This window comes from Hippopotamus amphibius, chromosome 7 (assembly GCF_030028045.1).
Source record: "Hippopotamus amphibius kiboko isolate mHipAmp2 chromosome 7, mHipAmp2.hap2, whole genome shotgun sequence".
In the NCBI taxonomy this organism is placed as follows: Eukaryota; Metazoa; Chordata; class Mammalia; order Artiodactyla; family Hippopotamidae; genus Hippopotamus; species Hippopotamus amphibius.
The window spans coordinates 76,257,410-76,277,405 of record NC_080192.1 but is presented as its reverse complement, the minus strand read 5'-3'; the positions used below and the strand labels follow the sequence as shown (position 1 = coordinate 76,277,405).

Genomic DNA, 19,996 nt, shown 5'->3' with positions numbered 1-19,996 from the left:
TGTATAGGGGAACAGTTCAGCCATGGAGCCCTGATGCAGGTTCAAAGTCCAAGTTCAGTATCCACGTCAAGATCTACCAGGCCCATGTCTATGAACAAGGTCAGGTCTAGGTCCAAATCTGAGGTTAAACCAAAGGTCCACATTCAAGTTTAGAAGTCCAGTTCCAAATTTTAGGTTCTAGATCCAAGGTATAATGATGCCAAGCACATGTTTCATGTCAAATTCATGTCCAAGTTCCAGGTTCAAAGTCCAAGGGCAGATCAAGTTTCAGGATGAAGTTCCAGGTCTAAGATCATGTCTAGGTCCAGGAATAAGGTCTAGGGTCCAGGTTTGAGGACCATGTATCAAGATTCAGATCTATAACTAAAGGTCAGATTTAAGATCAGATTCAAGGTTCAGGACTAATTCAAGTACATGGCTGAGGGCTGGTGTCTGGTTTTCAGGTCTAAGTCCAAAGACAAGGTCAGTAGCCAAGGCCTATGACCAGGTTGAGATCTGAGATATAGTCCAAAGATCTGGTCCAAGGTCTAGGGCTAGGTCTGAGTTCCAGGCTCAAAGTTCAGGTCCAAGGTTCAGGTGCAAGGTCAAAAATCTACATCCTAAAAAAATAAATAAATAAATAAAAAAATCTACATCCAATGTCCAAGTCCAGGATTTGGCTCAAGGCCCATAACTATTTTTGAGGTTCAAGTTATATCCAGGCTCACATCCAAGGTTGAGGGACAGAGTGCAGGTCAGATTTGAGAAGGCAGAGTAGAAAGACCCTGAGCTCGCCTCCCATGAGCACACCAAAATCACAACTATTTGCAGAACAACCATCAATAAAAAAGACCAGAACCTACTAGAAAAGATCTTCTACTAAAGACATAAAAAAGGAACCATGACTACACAGGTAGGAGGGGCAGACTTGTGATATAATCAAGTTCTATATCCCTGGGCGGGCAACCCACAAACTGGAGAATAATTATACTGCAGAGATTCTCCCACAGGAGTGAGAGTTCTGAGCCCCATTTTAGGCTCCTCAGCCTGGGCATCCTGCATGAGGAAGATGAGCCCCCAGAAGATTTGGCTTTGCAAACCATCAGGGCTTAATTTCGGGAGCCCCAAAGACTGGGTGAAATAGAGACTCCACTCTTAAATGGTATACACAACATCTCATGCTCACCAGAATGCACAGCAAAAGCAGTAATTTGACAGGAGTTGAGGCCAGACCTACCTGCTGGTCTTGGAGAGTCTCCCAGAGAGGTGGAGGTAGGGGCACAGCTGCAGCTCACCTGGGAGACACAGACTCTGGTGGCAGCAATATTCGGGAACATTCTTTCATGGGAACAACACTGCTGGGACCTCGCATCTTGGCTCATTAGCCCCCCTACCCAACAGCCTATAGGCACCCATGTTGGGAAGCCTCAGGCCAAACAGCTAAGTAGGCAGGGACACAGCCTCATCTGTTAACACACACAGGCTGCCTAAAGGCTTCCTGAACCCACAACTGCCTCTAGACGGGGCCCTAGACATGGCCCTGCCCACCAGAGGGCTGAGACCTAGCTCCACCCACCAGGGGAAGCCCACACCAGCTTCTAGACCAGCCTCATCCACCAGGGGGCAGACACCAAACAGAAGAAAACCACAATCAAGGTGCCAAACGCCACTTGCTTTTCTTCTTTGCAGAGAGGAGGCTGGATAGTTGGGAAGCCCGGGGGTGCTCCTTCTGCTCTTTCAGACTCCCGGGCTTGCACTCTGTGAACCAGCTGTGTCCCAGTGGTGCAATGGAGCACCCCCCCTGCAGGCCTAGCAATTGCTTGGCATTTAAAAAAATTTTCTGGAGGGCTCAGGAGTGTTGTAAGGGTTCAGTGGTGGTTCTCGGAGGCTCCCCCCAACCTTGACTGCATTTGTGTGCAGCCAAGAGCGAGGCCAGTGTCCAATGAGGGATGGGGGTTGCTCGTGTGTGATGTCAGAAGAGAGGCTGGACCAAGGATGCAAAGTGGGAGGGAGAGGATGAGCCCATTTAGGACTGAGATCGCAGGATGTTTCCAGTTTTAAATTGAAAGGAGGGACCTTCCCTGGTGGCGCAGTGGTTAAGCAACTGCCTGCCAATGCAGGGGGCATGGGTTCGATCCCTGGGCTGGGAAGATCCCACATGCTGTGGAGCTACTAAGCCCATGTGCCACAACTACTGAGCCTGTGCTCTAGAGCCCGAGTGCCACAACTACTGAGTCCAAGTGCCACGATGACTGAAGCCTGCACAATAGAGCCCGTGCTCTGCAACAAGAGAAGCCACCTCAGTGAGGAGCCCACACACCACAACGAAGAGTAGTCCCCACTATCTGCAACTAGAGAAAGCCCGTGCGCAGCAGGGAAGACCTAACACAGCCAATAAAAATAAATAAATACAAAAAATAAATTGAAAGGAGAGGAACGCTCCCCAACCCTTGTAATACCTGTGGGCTACAAGGGTGTTCTTAGATTCTGGTATTTAGATTATTTTCTTTTTTGTATTAAAATAATGCTGCAATAAACATTTGTACACCTCTCTGGATATACATGTGTGAAAGCTTTCCTACATATGGGAGCCAGAAGTAGGGTTGTTACGTCACAGGAATGAGTCTTCAACTTTATGAGACAAAATCACTCCCTGAGCTTCAGAGTTTGCATTTCACCTCTCCTTCCTCAGGGTATTACTAATGGCCTCCAGACCCAGAGAAGGAATCTGCCTTGGCTTCCTTTTATTTGATAGAACCCTGGCAGAAGGGTCTAAGAGGGACCAGAGTTTGCTGATAAAGTTACAACAGATCCCTGGCCTTGCTTAACTTTGGTAGTTGGTAGTGTCAGATGTCTGAGGGCCCGTGCTTCAGGGGGATGGGGCAGACTTCTTTCTTATTGAATCAGTTGAGTTACAAATATTTTCAGATGCTCTTTATACTGGTTACTGCCAAGATATCCTTTGCCCAGCTCTGTGTGGTTCCTTAAGGTCTGGAAGATTTGGGACTTTCCCAGCCCGGGGCTTTGGAATCTTCACCAGGCTGGGCTCCCCAGAGCCAAAGCTCCAGCCTGCTCATCTGAGGTCCTGCCACCTCCCACCTCCCCAGGGTTCTGCCAGGGAACCTGCATCAGTCTGTGTGAGGGGTGTCCACCAACATTTTCTTCCTTTCTTGTCTCAGAGACTCTCTGAGACAAGACATAGACACAAGGACCTCTATGAGCTTAGATTCCCACGAAAGGCACAAAGAGAAGCTGTCTCCTAGCATGGTTCCCCATGGCTGCACCCGATGCAGAGGGAGGGATGGCCTCCAGGAGCAGCAAAATGGCTGGGAGACCACAAAATCTGTCTCAGTTTCCAAGACAGTGAACAGTAATCCTGAAAACAACCCGAGACTCAACTTTCCAACAATCTTGGCAGCCGGAGGCTAACTAGATGATATTGTATTCATTTATTTCTCTAGGACAATAAGGTGACATTTTCTGCACCCGAGAATTTGAACGGGACACCCCCATTATACTGTGTTACTTTAAAGTTTATTTACAACAACTCTGTGAGGTGGGCAGTATGGTTCCCGTTTTTCAGGCGAGGAAAGCAAGCTCTAGTGAGGTACAATAACCTGCCCAAGAAGCATGGTTGTGACTTGAATGAGAGCAGCCCTGATTCATCGAAGCCCATATTTTAACTTACGACCCCAACTCCTTGGGCATTAGCATTGGACAAAGCCAGGGAAATGCTTACCCGGCTTCCTGTCCACCCATGCCTTCCCGAACTGCCTGACCACCCCCCATGGCGACCCTGGACAAATGATGCCAGGAAGCTTAGCACCCTGACTGGGATACACTTCTTATGTATCTGAATGCTTTGAATTACTCACTGTGACAAACGTTGCCGCTTTGGCTGCATTTTCTTACCTGCTTTTGTACATATCCCCTCACATGGAACATGTGCTGTCCCTGTTCACCAGCGCCCGTTCTTTTGGGGAAGCCGGGCTCATTGCCCTAGAAACATAGCCCAGGACCGAATCTTCCCTTATGACAAAACATGAAGCAGGAGTCATTCAGTATTTTTTAAATCCGGGTCTCTATTTTTCCTGTGCAAATATGAATGTAGGCAAAATTAATAGTTAAGGCTTTTTAAAATACATGCATTTTGATAACACATTGCTAGTTACAGTTTGCTGATGATAGGAGCTTGGATCACACCTTCCTTTAATAGGCCTTTGAAATTCCTTTTAAAAAGTTAACATGGTCAAGTGATGCATAGTAAAAACCAGAAGAGACCCATGTAAATCCAAAATACGCACTTGAAAAGGCAGCACCTTTTGTATGAACTACATTAGGGCCCAGTTATATAGCATATGGATTATAACAGCAGACCACAGAGACTTCAAAGTTGCCAAAGCAAACGGGGCATCTTGTTTAAGAAGAGAGGATAGGAGGAAAGAGGAGGAGGGGAAAGAGAAGAGAAAGAAGGAAGAAGAGGAGACAGAGACAGAGAGAATGATTGAAGAGAGGAGCAGGAAAACTTGCATATATGGCTTCTCTGCATCAGGAAAGGGACTCGTCTTTGGGTAATTTACAATGTGTATTAAGCAAGGGATGGACCATTAAGATATTAACTCACAGTCATAGAACCCACACCTATAGATAGCTTATATAACATGTTAACGCAATACTATTTACTGGATTAGACAAAAAGAGCTAGGTTCTGTACCCTGCACATTTTCAGCTAAGAGCTTTGCCTCAGGATGTAATCTCAAGGGAGAGCAAGGCTTCCTCTTCCAGGGTTAAGGAGCAGTTTGCAAAGACATGGCCTAAGGGTCTCACCTCCTAAAAGTCCTAGCGGTCAGCTTGTTTGGCTTAGGACCCCATTCCAACCTCCAACCTGGGAGCCTTTCCCCTCAATGTACTCTCCCCCTCAAGTCAGAACAGGCTGTCCCACAGCCCTGACTCAGGGACCAGGAGAGAGGCTGTCTTTGAATCCTGTTGGCGACTTAGGGGATGTGTCTTTCCCTAACAGAGATGCTCTTTTCCATGAAACAGATTCCGGTTTCATAGGACCTGGATGCCAGAGAGCCTGGATTTGCTTCTTGGACTTGAAGTGACCTCAACTGGGGTGACCTGGCTTCATCCCTTCTGCTTGTCACAGCACCAAAGGCCAGGGTTTCTAGGGTCCCAAAGAGCACATGAGGAGATACCAGAGGCAGAAAGAAATAGGCTCCAAACTGTCTCATGTATTGAATCTGAGTTACTTTCAGCTTCTGTTACATCTCCCTCAACAGAAGGTGGTGGAGTGAGGGGCGGGAGGGGGTGGGTGACTAAATAATCTTCCATTTCCAAAAAAATATGAAGTTCAAAAGTCTAAAAATTCCCCATGGATAAAAAAAAAAAAAAAGAGTTCTGGGCTCACACTTTCATACTCTTGGACTGGGGACACCTCACAATTTACAAAGCCCTGCTGCATGCAGCATTTCTTGTGGAGCTCACAGCAACCTGCCACTTAACTGGGGCAGATGTAAAGAGTCCCATTTTCTAGATGAGGAAACCGAGGCCACACAGCTCTCGAAGGGTAAGGAAAACTGGAATTCAACCCCAGTCATGTCCCGCGCAGCGTAGCGTCACACTGACAGCTGACTCTGGGAAGCGGGAGACAGACATCTGCATCCTCACTGTTGTTTGGTCTCTGTTTGTGGAGCATCCCCGGGAGCATCCTCATCAGGAGGGAGGCCAGTCTTCACCTGGTTTTCCAGCTGGCTGAGCCGCTGCTTCACTTTCATCTGGGTGGCATTGTACTCAGCCAGGAGCCGTGCAAACCTGGTCTGCAGGGTGTCCAGGGAGGACTCCAGGTGCTCCACCTTCTCCTCGATGTCCTTGGGATCTGCCCCAGCCTTGGCCAGATCCTCGTCGATCAGGTTGTCCTTCATCAAGATCTGCCGCCCCTTCTCCTCCAGTGCCTTCTTGGCCTCAGGGTATTCGGTGAGAGCCTCCATCAGATCATCCTTGGAGAGGCAGAACAGGTCGGAATAACCGATGCTCCTGATGTTGGCCGTCCTGCGGTTCCCCGACTTGCTCCCCTTGATGTTCAAGATGCTGATCTCCCCAAAGTAACTCCCATCGCTCAGGACCACAAACTGGGTGATCCCATCCTCGGCCACCACAGCCAGCTTGCCCTCCTTGATGATGTACATCTCCCTCCCGATGTCGCCCTTCTTGCAGATGTAATCCCCGGGGCTGAACACTGCGGGCCGCAGCTTCAGCACCAGCTCCACCAGCAGCCCCGCCTCGCAGTCCTGGAAGATGCGGACCTTCTTCAGAGTGTCCAGGTGCACGTTGATGGCAATCTCAGCCTTCAGCTTGTCGGGGAGGCTCTTGAGCACCTCCTTTTCATCCACCGTCTTTTTGTTGGCCCACAGGTAGTCGAACCACCGGATCACCCGTGTCTCCAGGTCCTTGGTCACCTTGCGGAACTGCATGTACTGCTTGATGGAGTCAATCTTGGCCTGGAACTCGGCCCGTGAAGCGTTCATGTTTGAGATCATGGAGCCCACGTTGCCCACAATGGTGGCAAAAATCAGGACACCCACCAGAAAGTCAATGACCACAAAGAGATACTCCTCATCTTTCACGGGGGGTGGGGTCTCACCGATGGTGGTCAGGGTCAAGGTGGACCAATAGAGACTGTAAATGTACTTCCTTGAGAGGCGCCCATACTCTGGGTTTGAGATGTTTGGGTAGACCCAGGAATCAGTCCCGAAACCAATGAACTTGGAAATGGCAAAGTAGATGCAGGCATTCCAGTGGATGATAATGAGGATGTACAAGACCAGGTTCCCAATCCTGAACATGTTGGGGTAGTTGGTCCTCGTCTCTGTGCGGTCAAAGAATTCGAAGAGCCGGGCCAACTTCAGTAGGCGGTTGAACCTCAGTTCTGGATAGTTCATGCCCAGCTTAAAATAAGCCAGGTCCGTGGGGATCAGGGACAACATGTCCAGCTTGAAGTGCAAGGTCTTTGTGTAGTGCTTCCACAGCCGGTTGGCCTCCGTGACCATCAAGCCTTGCTCCAGGAAGCCTAACGAAGAAGACAGATCATGTGGGCATCAAAGAGGCTGCCTTTTTATGACCACGGCCCACAGAAAGGTATCTACCTCGAGACTACACGAGATGTGATTATACGTATATAATAGAAACAATTTCCAAAAACTACACAAACCATTATTACAGGAAATGCACTCTGATATTTTCTATTCAATGATCTAATCCATTTTACTCAATTAAAAATATAGATCAGTTATGTAAATTTGAATGTGTATTGGGTATTCAATGGTAGTGAGGAATGCTTATTAAATTTTCAGAGATAAATGGAAGTTATATTTAAAAAATGGGTCCCTAGTTAAAGTTACATGCTAACATGGTTACTGTCTGAGATTAGCAAAATACAGTGCTAATGTATTTTGGTGTATAATGCAAGGAAGAAATTTTATCCTTGGATTTGAGAGTGATGGGGATGGGTCAGGAAAGGATGGTGCCAGAATTCCACATGATAATGAACTTACAAATGTTGTTTTTCAGAGGAAGATAAAGCATCTGTTTCGGGTAGAGGGGTATCTCATGTAAAAATCTAAGTAAGTAAAGAAAGAACTAGCTACTGTGTTTTTGAAACCACATATACACAAAAGAAAACAGGTCTCAGTTTTCAGTGCAACATTGCAAAAAAATGCTGCAATCTAATAATTAAAAGGAATTTTAACTCTATTACAAAACACGCATTACATTTTTAAGTTAGATTATCAGTTTCAAAAGGAATATTCACATTATTTAACTTTGTTTTTAAATGGCTGCATCAGAAAAAAAATGTCTTTTTTTAATTAAAATATTTCATCACGGACTTCCTAGGTGGCGCAGTAGTTAAGAATCCACCTGCCAATGCAGGCGACACGGGTTCAAGCGCTGCTCTGGGAAGATTCCACATGCCACGGAGCAACTAAGCCCATGTGCCACAACTATTGAGCGTGTGCTCTAGAGCCTGTGAGCCACAACTATTGAGCCCATGTGCCGCAACTATTGAAGCCCATGCACCTAGAGCCTGTGCTCTGCAACAAGAGAAGCCACTCACTACAATGAGGAGCCCGTGCACCACAATGAAGAGTAGTCCCCGCTTGCATAAACTAGAGAAAGCCTGTGTGCAGCAATGAAGACCCAACGCAGCCAATAAATTAAATAAATTTATATAAAAGAAATTTTCATCACTTGTTAAAAACATATTTGGATCTAAGTTGGGTAAAGTATTATTTTACCTGCTGTTGTACTACCACAGACTATTCGCTTTTAGTTTCCTAAAGAGAAAAATTACATTTTTACTAGAAAGCCTTGTGTATTGCCAGTTTTTCTGTTTGGGAAAAATCTAAGTTACACTGTGGTTAGTCTTACAGATGAAGTGTGGATTTGATAAACCAGTGCCTGTGATTTTAACTTATGTTAGATATATTTAATAGTAAGGGTTTTATGAATGTTGATTATCTTTTTGTGCCAACAGCCCAGAATTGTGACTTACATGTAAGCAGAAAGCTATGAGCTCTGCTTCCAAAGTCATTCAATTTTCTCAGTGTTTGAATATTTTTTTGTGTTAATAAAAGTGTAAAGAATTGGAAAAAATATAAATATTCTTAAAAAAAAAAAAAACAACAAAACTCCATCCAAGAACAGGGAGTGGGAGGATAAATGAAACAAGATTAGCAAAATGTTGATAACAATTGGAGCTGGGTGAGGGTACGTGGGGATTCATAAAACTATTCTCTCAGTTTTGTACATGTTTGAAAACATTAACAATAAAATCCTTAAAAACACTGGTCATGGCCTAGCAAACTGACTTTACCAGTCACTAACGGGGCACGACCCATGTCTTTAAAACCCTGCCCAGGAAACAGAGACACAAGATGTAGAGAACAAACATATGGACACCAAGTGGGGAAAGTGGGGAGGGGGGTGAATTGGGAGATTGGGATTGCCATATATACATTACTAATAAGAAAAAAATTATCAAATTGTACATTTTAAATATATGCAGTTTATTGTATGTCAACTGTATCTCAATAAAAATGCTTCAAAAAACAAAAACAAAACAAAACCCTACCCAGGGGCACAGTGGTTTTCCTTCCTGGTTGCACGTTACTGTCACGCATGGGGCTTTTAAAACACATGAAGCCTGGGACCCACCGCCTGGGACTTAGCCTGGTCTGGAGATGCTCTGGGAGTCGTGAGGTGTTATTACTCATGAAATCAATCAAATAGGCCATGAACAGCCATCTCCCTCCCTCCCTCTCTCCCTCTTTTCCCTCCCTCTCTCTTTCTTCCATTCTTTCTTTCACTTTCAAGCACACACAAGAGTAGAGAGACTAAGATAACGAAGCTCTTTAGATTTGGGTGAGCATAAGAACCACAGGGAGGGCTCTGTATGTCATGGAGCTGGTCCTGCCCCCAGTGTGGTCCCATAGGTCTGGGGCACCTCTAACCACCTTCAGGTGATGCTGCTGGTCCAGGGCCACAGTCGAGGGCTAGACAGAGGTAGGGTTGCCCCCTCTGTGAAAAGCGAACATCAGGTTTGTTGTCACATGTTAGGCACACCCTGCTTCCCAGCTCCCCGTCCCCCACTGGTTTGGTTACACTGGTGTTTACTGAGTGCCTGGAGCACGACATGGCACCCCTGTGCCTGGGGACCCCTCGACACCTCCTCCTTAATAATCTCCTCTCAATTCTGACGCTTTCTCTCCTGGAATGTGATCCATGGCCTCTTGGTGTCTGTGCCCACCTGTCCCCTTTCTCCCCCGGACTTCTGTGCAATCGTAGGTTGCCAGGGACAGTACCAAGCACAAAAGAGGGTGGGGTTGATGTCTGGGTGAGGGTGGCCTGTCCCACTGAAGCCTGATTGAAGCAAGGAGTTGGCCACCCATGTGCTCTTGCATCTCCGTAGGCTCATGTGACAGAGGAACAGCAGGCCACCAGGACTGGCCAAGTCACCATGCAAGCCTCAAGCCGTGTTCTTGAGATCGTCTACGTTATGATACTGGGCACTAATTCAGGAGCAGAGGGAAAACCTGTCTGGCCTGCTGGGTGGTGACAGTGGCCTTTGGGCCGGCCACTCAGCATCTCTGGGCCCCAGCTTCTAAAGCAGTATGATGGAGATAGTCGTGCCCACACATCTTGTCTCCTGCAGCAGTTCTCATGAGAAAACGAGATGTGCTTCAAATGCTTTGTACACCATGAAGCCACCCTGAGGTTTTGCTGTGATCCAGTGGTGTTTACATCCACAACCATGGCACGCTTTCTAGTTTACAAATCTTGGAGGTGACAAGCAGGGCCTCTACCAGCTTATGTGATGTCTGTGAAAATCAGAAAAAGGAGCCCCAAGGATACACAGCTTGGAGACTGAGGCATGGGTGGGGCTTTAGCCTTCACTCACAACTGGAGGTGATCTTGTTACCAACCCACGTTCTAGGACTCTTTAATCACTAGAAATTGGTAAGAGGCCAGAGGCGGAACTCAGGCAAGGCTTTACTGGGACTCGGGCAGCACGAGGGAGGAAAACGAGGAACAGGCGCCCTTGCTCGTGCGCTGAGGAAGGGGCAAGCTTGTCGCTTAAGTGGAATGGGGGTAGATCAGTGGGTCGGGCTGGAGAGGCGGCTGAGGCGGTCTACACATGCGCGTAGTTTTTAGTCCCTTACAGAGCCTCTGTATCCTGTTGCTCGAGGAAACGTCTGCCCAAGTGTAAGTACGAGCACTCTGGCAGAGGCTCCCAGGTGCCGGCCTGTTTTCCCCTGAAGGAAGGCATATCCCCCGAGGCCCTGTTTCAGATTTTAGTTCTCCGTTTATGACACCTCCTCTAAAAGCCACAGGGTAACACGTCCTGGCTGCTCTCACTGTCCAGGAAGAGGAACTCCAAGGGCTACTGTTCTGCATCCCCCTGAACCTGCCCTGTGGCCCCCAGGTCCCCCCAAAACATGCTGTGGGGTCTGCGGCCCCGGGCCCCCGTCCACTCACCTGTCCGGGCTCGGACCAGCACGTCTAAGCCGTAGAGGACATCTGCCGAGTAGTCCAGGACCAGCCAAAGTATCAGGTGCTCGGACTGAAGCTCATCAAAACAGGCCCTAAACAATCGCGAGAAGGGGCAGCTGCGTGGGGGCGGGGCCGGGCGGGCAGCAGCTCTGTGCCACACGCCTGGGGTCAGCTCACCCCGCTCACAGCTTGGCGTGCAGGGTCGTACCCCAGCGTCGACACCCCAGCCTTGATGAGGGGGCCCAGGCCAAACTCCTAAGAAGAGCTGGGACTGACGCCAAAGAGCGGGCCCTGTTGCCTCTCAGCAGTAAGTGACAAGACGGCTCCCATCCCCCAGCCAGAGGGCAGCTTTTCCAGGCCTCAGATGAAGGGGCTGAGAACGTGCCCTTTCTGGGGCCAAATGCCAACAAAGAAAAAACAGTTTCTGAGAGATTAACAACAGACAAGGCACATCTACCCCCACAGCGTGGCAGCTCCGGAGCACCCAGAGGCCCCGGCTGCCCTCACAAGAGCAGCAGCTCGCCCTGCACCCCAACCGGCTCAGGAAGCCCAAAGCCCACAGCCGACAGCCTGAGAAGGCCGCCTGGCGCCCGTGTCCCTGTCCTGCAGATCAGCTCAGGTGTGCCCCAGCCCCTCCCACGTCCCCTCAGAAGAGCAACCACTCGCCTTTGCCCCTTCCTCCTGCGACTGCATTAAGAAGGCTCCAGGGTGCCAGGACCTTTGTTTTGATCTCAAACGCAGGCCCCCATCAGTGCTTCAGGGAACCCAGATGGCCCTCTCTTAGACCCTCCTTATAGATGGAGAAACTGAGGCACATTCAGCTGGATGGTGGCCGCCGGGGACTCAGAGCTCTGTCTTGAGGCCTGGCTGCCCCTCCCGGGTGGAGCCCTCGCCCCACGCCCCTACCTGCACACGAGCAGACACCAGTTGTAGAAGACGGGCATGGCGATGACGGTCAGCCAGTGGTAGTACACGTTGCTGGAGGGGTCCACCACGACGGTGCCCTTCTTCTTCCTGGAAACACCGACACACAAACAGCATAGCCTGTGGGAAGATCACAGCTCTGGAAAGGCTTAGAGCCCTGGCCTAGCTTAGAGACCCCAGGGCAATTGCGGGCTGCAGCTGAAGAGATGGCTGCCCAGATGGGGTGCTGTCAGTCCCAGGGGGTCACAAGGGTGTCCCTGTATGGGTGCCCGACCCAGGCTGGGAGCAGGGCAGACTCCGGAGGGCCTCCCCTCCCAGCTCAGTGCCCCAGGAAGCCACTGGTGACTATAAAACCATGGCAATGACCTTCCCACGTGTCCTGTGGTATCATCCACACCCTTCAGGATGCTGAGGAGGAACGTGGAGCACAGGGATGTTGGAATCATCTCAGGGAGCTTTGTGAAAATGCTGATTCTCATCCCCACCCAGAGCCCCTCCAGGGCTGGAGCCTGGAAATGTACATTTAATCACTGCCCCAGGGGGTTCTGAGGCAGGTCCTCTCTGGACCGAACTTGGGAGCATGGAGCTCTCTCTTGGGAATGCTCTCCCTCCACCTCACGAACTGCATTTGTGCAGATGTTCTAAAGACTCACTTCCAAGCACTGGGGTCCTGCCTCCACATCAAACACCACCAACCTGGGAATCATCAAGGCTATGTTGGCCAACACTGAATGAAAGAAACAGCTAAGGGTGCTTTCAGTTTTTATCTGCAGGACTTTCGGAGGACTAGAATTTATAGGCGGTACTGGAGATCTTTACTTTGGGTCCACGTGCCTCCTCCCCAACCCCATCTGCCCTCTATGCCCACCCAGGCCTGCAGAGCTGCTCCCACGCCCCAGAGGAGACCCTGGGTTGCCTTTCTGCTTTCACCTCAACTCAGCAAATACAAGATCAGCTGCTCATTGAAAGGGCTTTGGATGTTCCCAACGTTCATCACCCCTGGGTTTGGTTGGAAGTTTGTGAATATAGTGTCTTTCAGTGCCCAAGAGAAGAGTTCCACTTAATCCGACTGTGTGGATGGTCACCTTGTGGGCAAACAGAATGCCTGGGCGGGGGGGCACTGGAGCAGGCTCTAGGGGAGCCCCAAACTGCTCACCTGAGGCTGCAGACAACCCTGTGTACCTGCAAGCCCCGCTTTGGGTTCCCCAACTTTCCCTGCAACACGAGACCCTCACGTGATCTCAGGAGGCCTGATCACCTCCTGAGACCAACTCCTTTTCTGCAGCCTAAGCAGCCCTCTCTCCAGGGCTGACTCTAAGGCCCGATGGCATCTCTCTCCTCCCCAGGGCCAGGGCGGGGTGGTGTGGAACCAGGCCTGCTCTGGCCATGGAACCCGCTCTTTGGGGGCAGTTTCTCTCAGTACTTACTCCTCTTTTTTGGGGTTTTCCTTTTTCTCTTCCTTTTTCTCTTTTTCCTCCTTTTTCTCCTTGTCACTGGATGACACAGGGTGACATTTAGCAATTTTCATATACCAAGGTCACTACCACAAGGAGAGGGTAGGCCACAGTGACACCGGGGAGAGGGCATGGTGCAGGAAAACAATCTTTCCAGCACACTGGGATGAAACGAGCTTGCTGATTTCATTAATAATAATAATATAATATTATTATTATTCCTGAAGGGTGAGGTAAACCACCTCCACTGAAGTATCCATTGTATATACATTGAAATGTACACAATAGTTCAGTCTAATATTCTACGATTTCTGACCTATTTCCATGAGCCCCTAGGAAGTCACAAGCAGCTTGAGACTGGAAACTTTTGAGGTAATAGGAAATAAACTTCAATCCACACCTTTAGGGTGGAAAAGTCACTGGGAGTTTTAGGAGTCACATGGAGAGCAATTTGTTCTGAGGAAAGGGGGTGGCCTTTCCGTTGTTCATGGATCAAATGGAAACCTGGCCCTAGATGGGAAAGCCAGGGGACAGAAGGGAAGAGAGACCCTTAGGCAGGCACAGGTGTGCCGTGTATCAGCAAATCTTCCAGTCATCTGAGGCAAATGCAGCCACATGCAGACGCTTCCAGACTTTGCTGGATGTGATGTTGTGGGTGGGGCCTCGCCCACCTGTCTGCATCTGCAGGAAGAGCCTGCGAGGGCAGGTGTCTCCTCAACACACAGCTTTACTCTGCTTCCCCTTCTTTATTGCATGACTTTTATGGGCTGGACATGGTTAGAAGTTGTTCTGCCAGGCAGACATTATTGCCCACTGAACAGCCAAGGAAACCAAGGTGGAGGATAAAAGACACTGCCTGCCTCAGGGCGCCTCCGGAATCCCCCACCGGCCCTTCTGATTCCCCTGTTCCTTCCCCTGGAGGAAGGAAGGGCTGAGACACGAGTGTCTTCTAATAAAACACTCGCTGAAAAAGACCAATGCACTTTACACAGCACTTCCCCAGGAAACAAAGATGTGTGCAAGTGTGCGTACGGAAGACTCATTACCACCATTATGTCTAATCGTCACAGCGTAAACAGTCTAATCATACAACAGAGGACATTCCTTATCAACCACAGAATTCTACAAGGCCACTTTTCAATGAGGTTGTGGAAGAATATTCAGTGACAGGGGAAAATGTTCTTCAGATTTTGCTAAGTTAAAAAGTAGACTAACAAAAGGTTTTATAATAATAGATGTACTAGTTTTCTATTGCTGCCACAACAAATTACCAGAAATTTAGTGGCTTAAAATAGCCCAAATGTATGATCTTGCAAATCTGTAGGTCAGAGGTCTGGTAGGGGGTCTCTCGCTGAAGTCAAGTTAAGGCGTCTGCAGGGCTGTGATCCGACACTAGGGGAGAACCTGTTTCCTGCTCACTTGGGCAGAATTCAGTTCTTTGCAATTCTAGGACCAATATCCTCATTTTCTTGCTGGCTGTAAGCTGAGAACATTCCCAGCTTTTACAGGTTGCTGCATCCTTGGTTCATGGTGTCCTTCCTCCATCTTCAAAGCCGGCAACAGCAGGTTGAGTCCATCTTAAGATGCCATGTCTCTGATTCTCTGCAGCTGGGAAAGGTTCTCCACTTTTAAAGGACACACGTGATTAGATTGGGCTGATCTTGATAAGCCAGGAAAATCTCCCCATCTCAAAGTCCTTAAACTTAACCATATCTGCAAAGTCCCTCTGGCGTGTAAGGTAATATAGTCACAGGATGTGGGGGTGAGGACATGGGCACCTCCGGGCTACCTACTACTACAGACAGCATTGGCCCTGAAAGATTTCCTAGCATCCCACGTGCAAAATGACTTCACTCCCATTCCAAGATCCCACAGCCTCATCTCATTACAGCATCAACTCAGAGTCCAAAATCACCATCTAAGTCTCATCAGCTCAGAAGTCCCAAATCTCATCATCTAAATCAGGTGTATGTGGGTGTGACCTTCCAGCACACGAGTTCTCACTACCTGTGGAACTAAAGAAACAAATCATCTGCTCCATAAACACAATGGAGGAGCAGGCACAGAGTAACAGATGCAGATGTTCTAGTTCAACAGGGAGAAGATGTGAGGACAAAGGAGTCACTGGTTCCCAGCGATTCTGAAATCCAGCAGGGCCATCGCCACTATGTTTCAAGGCCTGAGAATAAGCCCCTGTAGCTCATGGCTCTGTCCTGAGTCATCCTACCTTTTTCATGAAAGGTAGCACCTGTTTGTTTGTAGCTGAGTAGTTTTATCAGCCTGCTTTCTGCATCTAGAATTTAGAGGTCTAATAGCTTTCCTTCATTTTGTACTGTTTCTGTCCTTCAGGTCCAAGCTGGCAGCGTTTCAGCTGCCATAACATCTTCTAGAGCTTTGTGGGTCATGTATACCTGAGGGATCCACTCCGCTAGACAGAGGCTCATCCACAGATCTTTCTGAGAAATCTGTTTTTGGCTTCTGCTGAGACCAGACGTGTCACACCCTCCATCTCTTCAGAGGATCTTTTATGTGACTGAATACGCAGAATTTCTGATCTTTGAGTTATTAGCAAAAGCTCAGCCACAACCTCAGCTCTTTCCCAAAGGCATGCTTTCCTGACGGTGAATTTTTAAAACAATATATTTTGCCATTTGAGCAGCTGAGAATTTCCCAAATCATCAAGTCTTGTTTCCTTTTCATTTAACAGTTCTTCCCTGCATTTCTTTCTCAAGTTTTACCACAAGCAGCAAGAATGAACCAGGCTGCACCCTCAATACCTTTGCTTAGAAATGTCCTCAGCTAAATTTTCAAGCTCATTGCATACAAATTCTGCTTCCCCCATACTTGCGAGACATAATCCCACTAAGCTTTTTACTGCTAAACAACAAGAATCCCCTTTCCTTCAGGTTCTAATAGCCTGCTCCTCACTTCCTTATGAGCCCTCACCAGCAGCACCCCTAAAGTCCAGATTTCTACTAATACTCTGTTTCGACCTTTTAGGTATTAGGTATATAGGCTATTTAGGTTTTCTCTGTAATGCTCCCCATTTCCTTCTGAACCCTCACTGGTAGTGTCTTTAACAACCATATTTCTTTTAACAACCTGTTCAAAGCAATCTAGGCTTTTTGAAAAAACACGCTCCTTAAAAATTCTTCTAGATCCTGCCTAGTGTTCAATTCCGAAGCCACTTCCATATTTTAGGCGCTTGTTACAGCAGCGCCCCACTTCTGGGATCAAAAGCTGTGTTATTGGTTTTCTACTGTGGCCATGACAAATTACCGCAAATGTAGTATCTTAGAACAACCCAAATTTGTTCTCTTACAGTTCTGGAGATCAGAAGTCTGGTATAATCTGACTGGATGAAAATCAATGTGTCTTCAGGCTGTGTTCCTTTTTGGAGTCTCTGGGGAGAATCTGTTTCCTGCTTACTGGGATTTTTGGCAGAATCCAGTTCCTTGAAGCTCAGGACCAAGGTCCCTGTTTTCCTGCTGCCTGTAGGTGGAGGGCTTTCCCCGGCTTTTGGAAACTGCTGCATCCATGGCTCATGCCTCCCTTCCCCCATCTTCAAAGCCAGCAGTGACAGGTTGGTCCCACTCATACTGGGAATATCTCCTTCCATTTCGTATCTCTGACCCACTCCCTCCTACCTCCCGCTTCTGCATTTATGAACTCATGTGATTGGGCCCACCTGGATAATCCGGGATAATCTCTGCATCTGGAGGTCCTTAAATATAATTATGTTTGCAAAGTCTCCTTTGTCATGTAAGTTAATTTACTCACAGGTTCCAGGGATTAGGATGGAAACATCTTTGGTGGGGCTGTGGTGGTGAAATTATTCTGCTTACCACAGTAGTCAGTATTTACTGATCATTTACTACGTACCAGGCACTGTTGTAAGCACTTCACATGTATTAGAACAGTTAGTCTTCACACAACTCTGTAAGTAAGACACCAATTACAATCCCTATTTCACAAGTCAGGAAACTGACACACAGAGAGGTCAGGTAACTTGCTCAAGATCACAAAGCTCTTAGGTGGCTGAGCTGGGATACAGATAGTCTTAACCAGTACATATATTAAGTATATTGCATCATATCAATCTATCTATCATCTATCTATCTGTCTATCTAATATATATGGTTAGAGAAAACTTAGAGGGATATCTGCCAACATGTGAAGAGGGGTTGTCTCTGATAATAGGGTTCAACTGTTAACATAAACTGTACTTTTTATGGGTGTATGCTCGTGGGTGCTTTTATGTGTTTTCTGTTTTTGAAAATGAGCATATTAATAAACTGAGTAAGAACAAAAAGTTGTTAGAATCGCTGAATGAGAAGAGCAAGGACAGTCACCCATCCTCTGTTCTCCTGAATCTACGGGTCTTTCTGCAGCTGAAGTCTTAATGCCAAGACACCAGCAGAGGGCGCAGCCCACAAGCTTATCAGGCACACACAGTCTGCCAGGAGTTCAATTACACCAGGCTCTGCCACCCTTGTTCAGGATTTGTGGCCCTGGGTTACAAGCCTTGGCCTTTCCTCCGGCTACCAACCTGCTGAGGGCCTAGGGGGGACCCTGCACCATCAAGCTCTGTCCTGGAATCCACCCAGCACTGCCCCAGGGGACCTACACAGAGCTATAAAACGACACTGGTTTTGGTGGAGAACAGTTTGGGAGAAAGATATTTTCAGAACCCATGGGACTAAGCGAAAATGCTAGAAATGTGGAAGAATGGGGGAAGGTGTCCGTAAAAGTTACTTCTGTATCTTTGTGCCCAGGTGGCCCCATTTTGGGACAGTCCCCAGTTCTCTCCTTTGGTCTTTGGCTGCAGTGTGAACTCGATATGAACCCGTCTGCAAAGATTTATGAGAGTGTGATGTAGCTGACAGCATCCACCCCCATCTCTGCCCACATCCCAGCCCCAGGACAGAGACGCCTGGAGACCCACACACAAGGCTTCTGCCTGTGGTGTCCGGTGCCCTGAACCTCTGCCTGACTGCGGGACTAAACACCGGGTTTCCAAGGCCATCAAGCACATATCACAATAGCTATCATTTTGCAGGTTAAATCATTTCATTTTTCTTAACTGTTGTCATTTGAGTCTCTGGATTTGATGTCCCAATCTATGTAAACAAAATGCAATGAGGGGGGAGGGGGAGGGATAGATTGGGAGTCTGGGGTTAGCAGATGCAAATGATTATATATAGAATGGATAAACAACAAGGTCCTACTGTAGAGCACAGGGAACTATATTCAATATCCTGTAATAAAACATCATGGAAAAGAATCTGAAAAAGAATATATATACGTGTGTAACTGAATCACTTTGCTGTATACCAGAAACTAACACAACATTGTAAACTTCAATTTTAAAAAAAAATTTTAAAAAACAAACAAAAACCCCCAAATGCAAATAAGATTCATGGAGGGAAATGGAAAAAAGTCCTATCAGAGGAGAAAAGGGAAATAAGAAAAAGTCTTGGCACAGTTCCCTGTCAATTGCCATTTCTTGCTGATATCGATGGTTTTCCCCTAAGCTCCAACTGAAACCCCCTCCCCTACCTACCCCCACGGTGTTCCATAAAGGAGGGTGGGAGAATGGGGCACACACGCACACGTGTTCACACACACATATGGTCACACGCACACGCACACTCCTGCCTGGGCTCTCGGGTGGCGTTGCTAGAATCACGCATCCAACAGCTCTGCCAGCTTGGCGTTGGGGGAGGGGGGCGGGGGCAGGAAGGAATTATGGCGAGTCACCGTTTCAAGAGGCTCATCTCTGGAAATATTTAAATTTCCTCTTTCCACTGCCCCGATCATGCCCTGGAAATTGGCCCGAATTGGCCTTAGGACAAGGGCACTTCACTGGCACGCAGGAGCCTGAGGATGCAGAACGGAAAGTGCACTCTCATCATGAAGGAGATTACCCAGTGCTCGGTAAAGGGGCTCCAGCTTTGCACCTTCAGAGACATAGCAACATAGGTGTCAGCACGGAAAACGTGTACCGATCCAACACCTTCGCTTTATAGGTAAGAACCACGAGAGACACAGAGATAAAATGACCTGCCCAAAGAAGTCACACGGACCAGGTCTCTCCCCCCGATTTGTCCACAGGGATGGGTTTCCACTGAAAGGAGCAGGATTCTAGAATGGTCTAGTGGGGTTTGCGGGAAGTAGCAGTACAAAGCTGGGGTGTCTACCGGGGAGGAGGGTGGCTGCGGGGATTGGGAGGGAGCAGAGGTACTCACTCCTTCTCTGAGTTGTTGCAGGCGTTGGTGTTGTTTCTGGCCAGGGGCCAGTCACTGTGGGGAGGTAAAGAGAGTGCAGCATGGGAATCTGAACTCAGGTCCAATTGCTGGGGACCCCTTGCCCTCAGGCAGTTATTCTGGGACTCCCATCCCTTGTCTCCTGGGCCTTTCCATGCAGCTTGACCAGAGGGAATTGTTATTGTCATGGACAAACATTTTTTGTTACTAATGCTGGTGAAAGTCTTGGGTGGGGTGGGGGTGGGGTGGGAGAGAATGAACACTTGGGTAAACTGAGGCTTCTGAATAAATGAGGAGTACCTCTTTGAATCCCATCCAGCATCC

The 19,996-nt window shown here is 48.1% G+C and overlaps 1 protein-coding gene across 1 annotated transcript in view; it reads right to left on the bottom strand.

Moving 5' to 3' along the window:
- Window positions 1–5,606: 5,606 nt before the first annotated feature.
- Window positions 5,607–19,996, bottom strand: part of CNGA3 (cyclic nucleotide gated channel subunit alpha 3) — a 55,485-nt gene continuing 41,095 nt past the window's right edge. Inside the window, exons 6-8 of the mRNA XM_057742170.1 lie at window positions 11,935–12,042; window positions 11,014–11,120; window positions 5,607–7,048 (exon numbers count right to left, since the gene is read on the bottom strand). Coding sequence (XP_057598153.1) covers window positions 5,646–7,048; window positions 11,014–11,120; window positions 11,935–12,042 — 1,618 coding nt within the window. The 3' untranslated portion in view covers window positions 5,607–5,645. The remainder of the gene's footprint in view (window positions 7,049–11,013; window positions 11,121–11,934; window positions 12,043–19,996) is intronic.